General features: G+C 35.6%; 1 protein-coding gene across 7 annotated transcripts in view; it reads right to left on the bottom strand.

Annotated features, from left to right (window-relative positions):
* Positions 1 to 12,464, bottom strand: part of CRACD (capping protein inhibiting regulator of actin dynamics) — a 119,446-nt gene that overhangs the window by 45,506 nt on the left and 61,476 nt on the right. For 3 of the 7 annotated variants that reach the window (XM_048942999.1, XM_048942998.1, XM_048943000.1), the window contains exons 2-4: positions 10,734 to 10,870; positions 9,841 to 9,908; positions 1,260 to 1,331 (exon numbers count right to left, since the gene is read on the bottom strand). In XM_048942999.1, coding sequence (XP_048798956.1) covers positions 1,260 to 1,284 — 25 coding nt within the window. In that variant the 5' untranslated portion in view covers positions 1,285 to 1,331; positions 9,841 to 9,908; positions 10,734 to 10,870. Of the gene's footprint in view, positions 1 to 1,259; positions 1,332 to 2,332; positions 2,434 to 9,840; positions 9,909 to 10,733; positions 10,871 to 12,464 lie in introns of all 7 variants that reach the window. The other 4 variants (XM_048943001.1, XM_048943002.1, XM_048943003.1 and 1 more) reach the window with 4 other exon arrangements.

Raw genomic sequence — 12,464 nt, forward strand, 5'->3', positions numbered from 1 at the left:
GGCCATGTGAATTATTAACAGATGTCAACAGAGAGCTAGCCAGGTATTTCAAACACTTCTATCTATTCTTCCTACATGAATTCCCTAATTGTGATTGCAAAATATGTCTTCTTACTTCTTTCATATTTTAAATCCATAATTAGAGCTGATCAAATAACTTTTCAAGGAGTAAAAATTATTTTACATTCCTTCCTCTCTCTTTTCTTTTCCTTTTAGAAAGCATTTTTTCTTTTCCCCGTTTAATACCTTTCCAGTAGTGCAAGCTCACGCAAAGCATCACACAGTCCTATAGAAACAGATATTATTTACTTCTGAATAGAAACAAACACAAATACAAAACCTGAAAACAGAGTAAAGCTTTTGTCATGTTAAGATGTTAACCATTGGCTCAAGTTAAAAGCAAATGCTGTTCATTATAAATATTTGGAAAACCCTTCTCCCCATCACCAAAAACCCCCAAAACACAGCCAACAAAGAGGTGAACAGGACACCACATTGATCCAGCACCATTAACTGCTTCAGAGCATGCTTGGTATTTATGCATACATACAGATTTAATACTGCTTCAGTCCATTTACATCATTTAACTCAAACTCTGAATATGTCAAATAATCACTGCAAATCCAATGCAAGAAATGAAAATGAAATAATGTAAGTCAGTATCAGTACAACTGGAAGATTGTACAACTGGAAGATCACAACTAATACAGATAGAAACTATTGAAATTACAGCTATAGTAGCAAGCTTTAAAAACAGCAACCTTTTTGACAACTTTGAAAAGCAATCAGGATGATCCTAAATGAACACATTTTTTCTATTAAGTTCAAAATTTAAATCCATAAATTCATAACTTTCAAAAATTAGGGCCATCTTAAAAGTTAAGGTAAAGCACAGCATCTGACATAACATAAAATGGGGGAGTCAAGTTTATCACTGTGGTGCAGATATTTCCCAGTGATGCTACAGGGAATTACCAGCAAAAACACAAAACAGGATAACCTCTGAGGTTTGAATTTGACTCCGCTGCATACACATGCTATTCGTTATGCCTGCCAAAAAATGGACAAAAGCAGCACATACATTAGCAGCAGCTCCTGCTTAAAAACAATAAGCACAACACATCATCCCCTCAGCCAGCTCCCCAGTGAAAGTACTTCAGAATAAGCCACAAAAAAAACAAACAACAAAACTAACAGTGAGCTTTTGAATGACAGGACACCATGTGCTCCATAATCTACAGAACCAGTGAAGTACTTACAAGGTTTCTTAAATAAATTGATCATCCCTACAATTTCAGATGAAGTCAGAGAAACTCCAGACTTGATCTTCTCTGAGGAAGAAACAAAAGCCATGAAATCACCAGAGGGAAGGGTTTGGCATTTTTTTGTTTGTTTTTAAGAGAAGGACAAATAGAACATGAGGGAAAGCGTGTAGAACAGCCCTGCAAATCAAGTAGAGCACATATTTCAGCATTATTTTTACTATATATTTTCTCTACTTTAAAGTCCTTCTTAAAAAGTGGGAAATGTTTTTTCATGGAGGTTTAAAGTAGCAAGAGCCAAAGTGATTTCAGATTTATGGCTAGGACCCCCTGACCGATCTTCCACACAAAATGCACTTGCTACATTAGTTTATACAACTGCTTTTTGCTCAAACCTCCCAGCTATAAAGCCAAAAACAGCTTACCTTTTCTACAAGGGCAGAAAGGTAGACCCAGAACACTACGCAACTCTTTATGGGTGCTGTAACACCAGCAGTTTTTAATAAGTCAGAAATTACTCTATGTTTTCAGCTTTACAAGAACAATTAAACGTCAAAATCTACCATGAAACCTGGAGGCTGCATTTTTCCAGAAAAAATTGTGCTAGACACTAGTATTTTCTCAAGCATCCTGTTATTACCATGAAACAGAGGCAAGTGTTAAGCAGTCTATAATATTGTCATAAAGGAAGCAATAATGACGCAGATCCCTCCTGAAAAGCAATAAAATCTTGAATATAAGACCTAAAAAGACTTCATTACATAGTTCTCAATCAGTACAGTCTAAGACTACTACAGTACTTCTCCATATTCTGGATAAAAACTGGCTCCTTTTGCAGAGGTGCCAGTCTTACAAATCTTTGCAACCAGGATTTAAGCAAAAATCAGCATCTTAAGGCCAGGTTCTCAGATACATAATTTGTCATAAACATAGATGGTCTAATTTTTGAATCTCCTAGCACCCAAGTAACTTCAAGTGCAGTAAAACTATCTACAGAAAATTCCTGTTCTAGTATAGTCTTTTAAGTTCTTACATGAGGTTTGTTTAAAATCATGGCTTAAAATCTTTACCCAAAGATCCGCGATGGTAAGCAGTTCACATCCCAAAGGAGTTCAAACCAAAAAGTGCTTCACCTAAAATTCACCATCTAGAGAAAGACTGTACTTTCTTGCTGTAAAAGCAGATAAGTTTATGGTCATTTTCAGGTTTAAAGTTTCTTAGCACTTTCGTATCAGTAGCAAAGGCTTTTGAGATCAGTAACAAAGTCTTTAGCAGAGGAGAATTTAAATTATTGAATATATTGCATTCGACAAAATCTAATTTATTAAATCTCTCTCTCTGTAAATTCAATTAAACACAAATTATTCATTTATTTGAAGAAACATTTAAGAATCCCAAGCTGCTTAGCATCCACATTTTGGTAAGCATTGAAAATACAGACACATAGAGAACCATTTTCCCAAAGCACAGGCATACAAATGAAACAGAACTAAAAACGAGAGAAGATAAAAAGGCTGTAGGAATATCTTCCTTGTGCCTCTCTTCTGGGGCACCTTGTCAGGAAATATATCTAAAGACTTACATGTAACAATGGCTTTAGTGGGGTTCTTTTTGTATTTTTGGTTTTTTTTTTTTTTTTTTTAGGGACACATTTTATTTCACTAATGAAACATTTTCAGGAACCAGGAGAATGACTTTCAAACAATTTCATTTTTAATTAATAAGAGCTGCAAAAAAAGAGAGAGAAAAGAAAACAGCTTTTGTCTAACAAAATGCATGATTTTTTGACCCATCTGAAAAGGGTCACTTTCTGCACTCCAGCATGTCACAAGAAGATTCCCTGAAGCAAACACAACACTTCACCTAGACCACTTAAGCCTTTCTCCCCTGGCACTACATGCTATCAAGCATCCTGCTTAGTAGCCAGCAAGCCAGAATTAATTCACGGAGCTCATAATAACGCTCTGGATCATCAGAAAGGCCATATGGCTTCCTGAGTAATCACTTTGCAGGTCACAACTGAAGTCAACACCCTTGGATGTGTTCTACAGCTATGCAAATCCTTTGCAATTTTATTATTTCAAACACCATGACCAAGATCCAGTTTGGTGACCAACAGATGAACATACTGAAAGATGAAAGATACTGAAAAGCCCAGGTATCAAGAGGTAGCTCTCAGAATGACTTTTGAATCTGGCATCAAATTTGGAGATGCATGATTGACCATGAAACAATCTCCTGGCCAAGGATAATTAGCACAGTATTTAATCATCCCACAAGTTTACCAGAAGACCTTTTGGAACAGCAGCTGAGGAACAGCATCACTCAGACAACCACCATGAAAGCAAGCAGAGGACAATCCTACAAAAATACAAACTACTCACTCTAATATTAGCATTATCTTAGCCACATCCAAACTACCTGCCACCAACGTCACAGCCTTTCCCATCTAGGTGTTTAAGCAGCTACAAAAACACAAGCTTTTCTTATATATCAAAACATTAAGTGCAAGAGGATTGAAAGATGAATTGGCAAAACTAAACTCTGTACAGTCAAAGTTCATTTTCCTGTTTAAAGCTTTTTTCCATTCACTTACATGAAAGCAGGTTTTAATAGTTGAAGGATGTAATACAGTAGACATTTAAAAGGTCTCAGTTGTTCCCCAGATAATTCATGTCAAATGCCCTAGAGATGTTTTTTTTTGTTTTGTTTTGTTTTGGTTTTTTTTTACATTTTCTTTTGTGGAGAATAATTAAATAATGCACGTCACTGAATTAGCAGTAATGCCATTCATTGATGGCAAACTAAAATTTTGGCTCCCTCTCATGGGCTTGTCTGTCATTGTATTGCATCTTTACCTATTTTGGATGCGACAAGAAATTAAGGCAGTTGGTTTGCTAAAACTCTGCCATAAGTAACTGCAGATACTGATTTTTTACTTATTGCTTTATTGCAAAAAATTGCTGTCTTCTGTTACATACTATCTTAAATCTTTAGGGTATTAATGCAACCTTAGATTTTACATGGGCACTAGACCTTTAACTTGTGAAACAGAAGGCTTACCTGGTGGTTATAAGAAACCTATTTTACCAACTCAGTCAAATGTTTCAAGCTACATGCAGTCAGTGGAGAACAGTGAGGCAAGAAAATGAAATCTAGTAAAAGAAAGTCACAGACAGTGAACCAGGCAAAAATCACTTCACCGGATGGCAGGAAAGAGCAGCTGAAAGAGTAGAACTGAATAAATAGTGCTACAAAACAGGAACAGATTTAGGAATAATAATCTCATACCTCAACAAACATGAAGTTATTCTATTCACTCTAGTAACTTCAAGTTCAGTAGTAGTCTCATCATAAAATACCATACCATTTTAAAGAAACAGAAGCAACTTCAGTATTTTAACCAATTAGGAAAAAAATAACAGAAACCAATACTATCATGCGTTACTTTTCTGGTTCTCTTGTGGTTTCATAGATTAAAATAGAATTTAAAAGGAGAGAAATGTTCCTTCCCTCTTCACTCCTCCAAGGCAAAGACCCTTCATGCAAATATGTGGTTGCAGCTCCAGATCATGGAACAACCACCTTTGTGGTACTTCAGAAACCTCATCATGCCTCTTTTCACCTGCCCAAAGAGTCAGTCATTGCTGTAGAGACAGCACAAAAGATCCCCTTCTCTTCAGGCATTACCTTTTCTTGCTCCATCTATCTACAGTCTCTTCTTGACTTAGCAAGGAAGAGATATGGTATTAGCTTCTTAGAAGACTGTCAAGCTACCTAAAAGTAGCAATGCAGTGCCATAAGGTCCAGCAGTGCCAGTGTCAGGAATTCATGGGAGTATAGAGGAAAACAGTGGTGGGAGGCAGAAAGGAACAAGGTAGATATTCACATGTCGGAGCATGAACAACTGACAAGGAGACAAGAAAGGAAGAGGAAAGAAAACTGAGGGATCTGCATAAGATTAAGCCTGGTTGGACCTCTGTGGGATTGGTAACAGATGTATGGTCAAAAAAAAATAAGAGGAGTGGGATTTTTTGGGGCAAAGGCAATGTAAAAAGAAAGGACACCAGAGACCATGCTTTTCTGAAATGAAAAGTGAAGCAGTCAATATCTAATAAAAGAAAGTTCTAAGTGTCAAAATCTCTCAGAAAGCACGTCCGCCTACTGTTAAAGCATGACACTGCTATCCCTAAAAGGGAATTGGTTTCTAAGTAGGAACAGATTGGAATCACTGACTCATCCACTCTGGGATTTTATAGCAAACTGATAAAGAACAAAAAGCTGGTAGAGGAGAAAAATAAGGAGGCAGGGGGGATTCAAATAAGATTAGTTAGACATGAATTCTAAATAAAGATTAATATCACTGCCTTGTGGAACTGGGGACTTGTGAAAGTCAAGGTCATGAAATTAGCAGAAGGCAGGAAGTTCATGAGCCCATATGATGACATTTAAAGGAGTAACTTTCAGCAGTATTTCTACTCTTAACATTTGCTATTACATATTATTTCAGGCTTCTTGAAACTGTAACTGTCATTTATTGCAGGTATCTAAAAATCCCCTGCTTCCATTTCAGAATTATCAACCATCTCTTTTAGTACAAATAAGATGATTTTTGGGGGAAAAAAAAAAATCATTCACTATATATACACTCTGCTGCAGCCAGAAGAGCCAGTCACTCGTAAGAAAGGTCAATAGCTTGACTCTGTCCTTTTGCACTAATAGGATAAGCATTATTGGTAGGAATGGTCTTTACTGAACTACCGAACTGTTAATTAGATGACATAGATTACAAACACTTCAAAGCCACAGAAAGCACTATTAATTTCTGCTTTTGTAACTAATGCCCAACACAGATCAGATTTCTTTGCAGATTAAAAGGCATTTCAATCCTTTTAGGTATTTTTAATTTTATTTTTTTCAAATTAAAATTTCCCCAAGAATGTTCAGTATTCCTTCATTCATTCAAATTCATACTCTCAACCAAATAAACTATTTTCTTCCATTTACAACTTTGTAAAGATATCACAAAACCTATGTAATTTCCCATATGTACTTAATACGAATTAGAAGTTAATAAGCCGTAGCTCTTTTATTCTGCTGTGACAATCTTTTCAAGAAAGGAAAGCAAGGGACACATTACTAACTCAAATCCTGCTATTAAAAAATTTATAACTCAGATTTCCTTTAGAAGTACTTGGAACTTGATAAGTCAAGCAATCAAATATACTCCAAATAGTCTAAGAAAGACATTGGGAGAGTTATCTGGATTAAGAAGAATTTGCAGGACCAGCCTGGTCAGCTCTGTGACTTTCAGACCCAGGCAGAAACAGATTATTTGTGATAATTTATAAGGAAGAAACTGGTTTCTTCTGTAAATAAAATGACAATGTATTCTGTCTCTTTAATTTTCAACCAAAACACTGCATAATTTTTACAGTACTTGAATCATCAATACCCATTATCTCAGGGTCAACATTTTAGTCAGTATCCCTTTCATCTGTAGCCATGCTTTCATATGTTTTTTTGGTTTTGTTTGTCTTTTTTAAAATGTTACTGAAACAATAAGTACAGCACAACTGATTTAAGGCCAGATTGGACCTGCCCTGGGCAGCCTGGTCTGGTATTAAATGTGAAGGTTGGTGGCCCTGCATGTGGTAGGGGGGTTGGAATTCATGATCCTTGAGGTCCTTTCCAACCCTGGCTATTCTGTGATTCATTTGCATAATCACTGAGTTCATGAAATCAAGCAAGAGTTTAAGCTTTTCTTATTTTTAAATCAATGTTCTTGCAATAAAATGCCTTATATTTTAGGCTTCTTTGGAGTTAGGCAGCATTAGTAAAATTGTGAGGGTACAGGAGTTGTTACATGATCAAATCTTTAATAAATAAAGATTGCAGTTGTGCAGGACTAATGAGTTGCACCTCAGTGAAGCACAGTTTTGCAATACGATAGCCACATTGTATAGACTACATTTTCCACCTGTCTGCATTTCTTCCTTTGACCACTAATGGGAACAGCTAACAGTGTTATATATTTATATAATATGTAATATTATTTATAAGAAATATTTTAAACTGTATATACAGAATTTCTATTTAGCACAACAAATAAAAGCAGTGCTGTACACAAATACTAAATTGAAGTGTAACAGTGTTGAAAAGTATTATAGTATAAAACTCTGCATTAACTACCTAGATCTTGTAGAACTGAAAGGAAACCTTTTTAAAGAAAATTATTTTCTTCAAATTACATCCTCTAGTTGGGTGATTTTGTACACTTTAAGTTTCATCAAGGAATAAACCACTATATTAACATGCTCAATTACAGACACTTTTACTGTCTATATTATATAGGAATATTTAATTATAATAGTAGATTATAACAGATCTAACAGAAAAAAAAATCATTAAAAATTACGGCACTATCCTTCTGAAAAATATATAGTCAAACCAAAATAACAGCTTAAAAACATCCTGAAGAACTTTCTAGTGAAACTTGCCTGAGGACTGAACACTTCTTACTTTCACGTCATCTCCAGATTCATTCCTTAACGAGCAATAAATCTTTCTTTACACAATAACACATGTTCCATGGGAAAAAATAGATTATGATTCAAAATAGTGCTATAATACAGATTTACCCTCAATTACATCAACAAAAATCAGCAATCTGAGCAGGACCCTTCAATGAAAAACCTTAACCAGCCATACTAGGAGAGTTCAGCTGTCTTTACTGCTTAAATGTTTACAGACAATGGAACTGAAGAATGAACTTGCCTTGAAGACACCTCTGCCTACTGCCAGTTCAGGACAGTGCAAATCTCTAGGAAGAACAACGGTGTGCAGTGAAACAAAGTAAAAATAGCAAAGGATGCATGGACAGCTCTACAAAAGTCATGCAAGTCTCTGAGCTGCATTTCAACTGAGAAATTCACTCAGATGGAAGCTTGAGGGCCACAGGGATCTCGTGTGGGAATCTACCTTGTGATATTAAATTTGAGAAGACAACCAATTCATTCACATTTCATAGATTTTCAAATTGAAGCTTGTTCCAATTACCATTCAAATTCATTGCAATTGTAAGTCTAGAGATAGAGAAAATGAATTGTGAAGAAATGCTACAACATTATGCTGACTATACCAAGGTGTCTGTCTTCTTTGTAGGACCTCTTTGTTAAAATGAGGAAATAAATTATTTGCACAGCTGATTAACGCATAGTGATTCATTTAATTAAAGCCTTGCCGTTTGTACTTCCACTGAAGTGACTTAAAGTTCACAGTTGATTGCAACCACAGTCATCAGTTACTGTAAGAAAGAAATCTTTATTGGATAAGCAAGAAGAATGAAGAACGCAAAATACAGAAAGCAAATTAACAGAACAAATGAAAGAAAAATGGCTTCGAATGATACAAGTGAAATCAGAAAATTTAATAGAACAAAAAGGAACATTGGTTTTTCTACCCTCCTAATTATTTGAAGGAAGAAAACAAAAAAGCCACATCTTGAAGAAAAACTGAAGCCTTTGGAGAGCCAGGAGAGAATTACCAATAAATATGAGTCTGAAGATTAACATTTTAACCTAGAAAATATGAAATGACAGAAGGAGCTAATGAAAAAGTATGTACAAGGGCTGCTTCAAAAGTAATGCCTCCTATTTCATCATGTGGGCCCACAATGACAGAGGCGGATGCAGGTGACAAAAAAGAATATTCTAACACAGAACATGTGGATGTAGGTTATGAAAGAATACTGATGATCTATGGGGAAAAAAAAGCTAGTTTTACTTGTCTTGGAATAAGAAATATGTGCAAATACTATACAGAAATGTATGTCTTACATACTTAATTTACAAAATTCATATTAGCTGATCTGAAGATGGTACTATAACTGACCACTCTCATACTGCTCTTCAAATACTCATTTGTTAAGCAATGTGTATTGTACCAAGGCTTAGCAAAGTGAAAAATGTGCTTTTTGAGAACTGCATGTATTGCATGCATAAATTAAGTCTATCCAAAAGGAACAGAAGGTAGCTCAGAACCTATCCTCCTTAGACACAACTGACATGCAAACATGATGAGGTTAGAGAGAGCAGGCAGGAAGCATCCTGCACTGACAGAGGAGCACATTTGCATCTTCCTGTTTTGAAAAAGTAAGAAAATACCCTACCTGTGTTACATTAACAGAAAACAGCTGACCATTTCAGGAAAGCTGCCAATGAAATCTGCCTATCATTCATTCTCTTTCCACATACCACACCAGTCAAACATACATTTTCACAGAACATTCACAAGTAAGTCAGGACAAGAATCTTTTTCAATTTATATAGCAATATTAGTTAGACAGGACAGATTTTCCAAGTAACATGAGTAATTGCAAACAACAGAGTCAACATTTTTTGTAAAAAAAAACAAAACAAATACAGCATCTCTACATTAGATAAACACCAAACCCAGTTTTACAGAAATGCAGAGTGCATGAACATACATTCTGAATGCTAGACAGAGCCCTGCAACCAAATTTTGACTGGAGCTGCCTCTACAGGTAGAGTAAGTTCATGATAGCTTTTGTACTTACCTTCACACTGACTTCACAGATGAAGCTCACTGATGAATATGTTTGCCCCACATTCCAAATTGAATGCTCTAGGAAGAAGTCATTACCTGTCATTCACAATTTCAAAATTCTTCCCAGGCAAAAAAAAACACAAAATAATAATAATAAATAAAAATCAAATAATAAAACAAAAATAATAATAATAATGATAATGATGATAATAATAATGATGATGATGATAATAATAATAATAATGACAATAAAATAAAATAACCTGAATGGACAAAACCCTTTGCTGCTGTCATTCCACTTTCAGAGGAAACAAGCACAATTCAGTATGTTTTCAGCATCTTCCAGTACTCAATACAACTGAAGCATCTAAGGAAGCTGAGTTGTAAATATTTCACAAATAACCAAACATTCAGAAACCCTGCAGAAATTAAAATAGTACAGATCTGTCCTGGTAAAAGCCTAAATGCACTAATTCCCAGTGGTAGCATTCTGCAAACATGCTGTATTTCCCAAAAAATCTCTCATGGCAAAATGAGAGCTGCTTAGTAGACTGGACACTATGTATATCTTTGCATGACTTCAGTGATTGAAATTAAATATTTGCTGTTGTGTGCAGTGGGTGTTTGTTTGTTTTCCCATTAAAAAATGGGCAAAAAGCACACACAGAATATTTCGTAGTACAGTAACACATACATTACATCCTTCCTTTATTATGATAACTTTTTTTTCTGTTTTATAGGTTAGAGTACAGAGATTAAAATACAAACTTCAGTATTCAGTTATCTGCATTCTCACTTCAACTTAATGTTAACTGAAGACATCATTTACAGTGATCAGCACAAAATCTGCTGGGGGGAAAAAAAAAACAGCACTAAAGGATCAGCAGAAAAATGTTCCCTTACCTTTTTTAAGATGGGGTGTGACGTTCTATATTTTCACAGTCTTCCTTCCTCTCTCAAAGAGGGATTTTTCTTTAATGAAAGCGATCAGAAAGCAGAATATGCTGCTAAGGCCATGTGGTTAACATTCTTCTCCCACACTGTCAAGGTAAAAGGGGAAAAGAAAGAATGTTAATTCACGTTTTTAAGATCACACCTTTTTGCTTTCTCTCTTTCTGGGGTTCTTATAAGCTGAGCAATTCCTGCCCGCCATGTCTTTTGCAAACAGTCTGAGATGCTGCAGTTAAAAAACAAAACAAAAAACAGCCAAACCAGAGAAAGATGGAAAGATAATGCAATAAGAGAAATTTTCATTAGTTTCAGATTTCCCTCTAAGAGTTTAATACAAAATGTTCTTATTACCTTTTCTAACTACTGAAATAGCAACTGTCTTACATTTCCTGCCAAACAGTCATAAACTGTGATTCTAACTCAATTATTTTTCATGCAAAATATGGCAATGGTTTTAACTGTAGTTTTGGCTGAAATAAAAATGTGGTATTTGATTCCAGTTATTCCTTTTGAGGAACTAACAACTTCCAAAAATTAAAATGAGAATTTACTGTAATTTCAATTTTATTCCAACTACAGGATGAGTTTTAAATACTCTTCCAGCAAAAAGTATGGAATACTTTTTTAACAAAAAAATTTCTTACCTCAAAATAATCAAAATTTAGTAATCTATTCAATATAGTAATCTATTCTGTGAAAGAAGAAAACTTTAAACAGATTAACAGAAATTGTAAAATTGCACAAAGCTGAACTATTAACAAAGTTTTATTTTGTTTTCACTAGGCTTTTAGTTTTGCATTGAAAAAGTTTGAAACTTTGTAATTTTAAATAAAACCATGCTGCTGAAGTTTTCTTATAAGAATTTTGACTTTTATTAAGGCACTTGCTGTCAGATGAAGTTCCCAGGGACTGGAAAAAGGAAAACATCACTCCCATCTACAAAAAGGGGAGGAAGGAGGACCCAGGGAACTACAGGCTGGTGGGCATCACCTCTGTGCCTGGGAAGATCATGGAACAGATCCTTTTGGAAGACATGTTAAGGTACATGAGGGACAAGTGGTGATCTGAGACAGCCAACATGGCTTCACCAAGGGAAGGTTGTGCCTAAACAATCTGGTGGCCTTCTATGACAGAATGACACCACTGGTAGACAAACAGAAGGCAACTGATGTCATGCACCTGAACTTCTACAAGGCCTTTGATGTGGTCCCCCACCATATCCTTATTTCTAAATTGGAAGAGAGATGGATTTGAAGAGTGGACTATTCGCTCAATAAAGAATTCGTTGAAAGGTCACAGTCAGAGTGTCGTGGTCAATGGCTCTATGTTCAGGTAGAGGCTAATTATGAGTGATGTTCTTCAGGGGTCCATCTTGGGACCAGTACTCTTCAACATCATTACCAATGACATAGATGATGGGATTGAATGCACTGAGCGCACCCTCAAGTTGGCTGATGACACCAAGCTGAGTGGTGTGGTTGACAAAGCAGAAGGAAGGAATGCCATCCAGAGGCATCTTGATAAACTCAAAAAGTGAGCCCTTCTGAAACTAATGAGGTTCAACAAAGCAAAGTACAAGGTTTTGTACTTGGATCAAGGTAATCCCAGTTATGAATGCAAACTGGGAGAGGAACTCCTTGAGAGTAGCTCCACTGAAGAGGACCTAGGGCTCCTGGTCAAAGA

This window comes from Lagopus muta, chromosome 4 (genome assembly GCF_023343835.1).
Source record: "Lagopus muta isolate bLagMut1 chromosome 4, bLagMut1 primary, whole genome shotgun sequence".
In the NCBI taxonomy this organism is placed as follows: Eukaryota; Metazoa; Chordata; class Aves; order Galliformes; family Phasianidae; genus Lagopus; species Lagopus muta.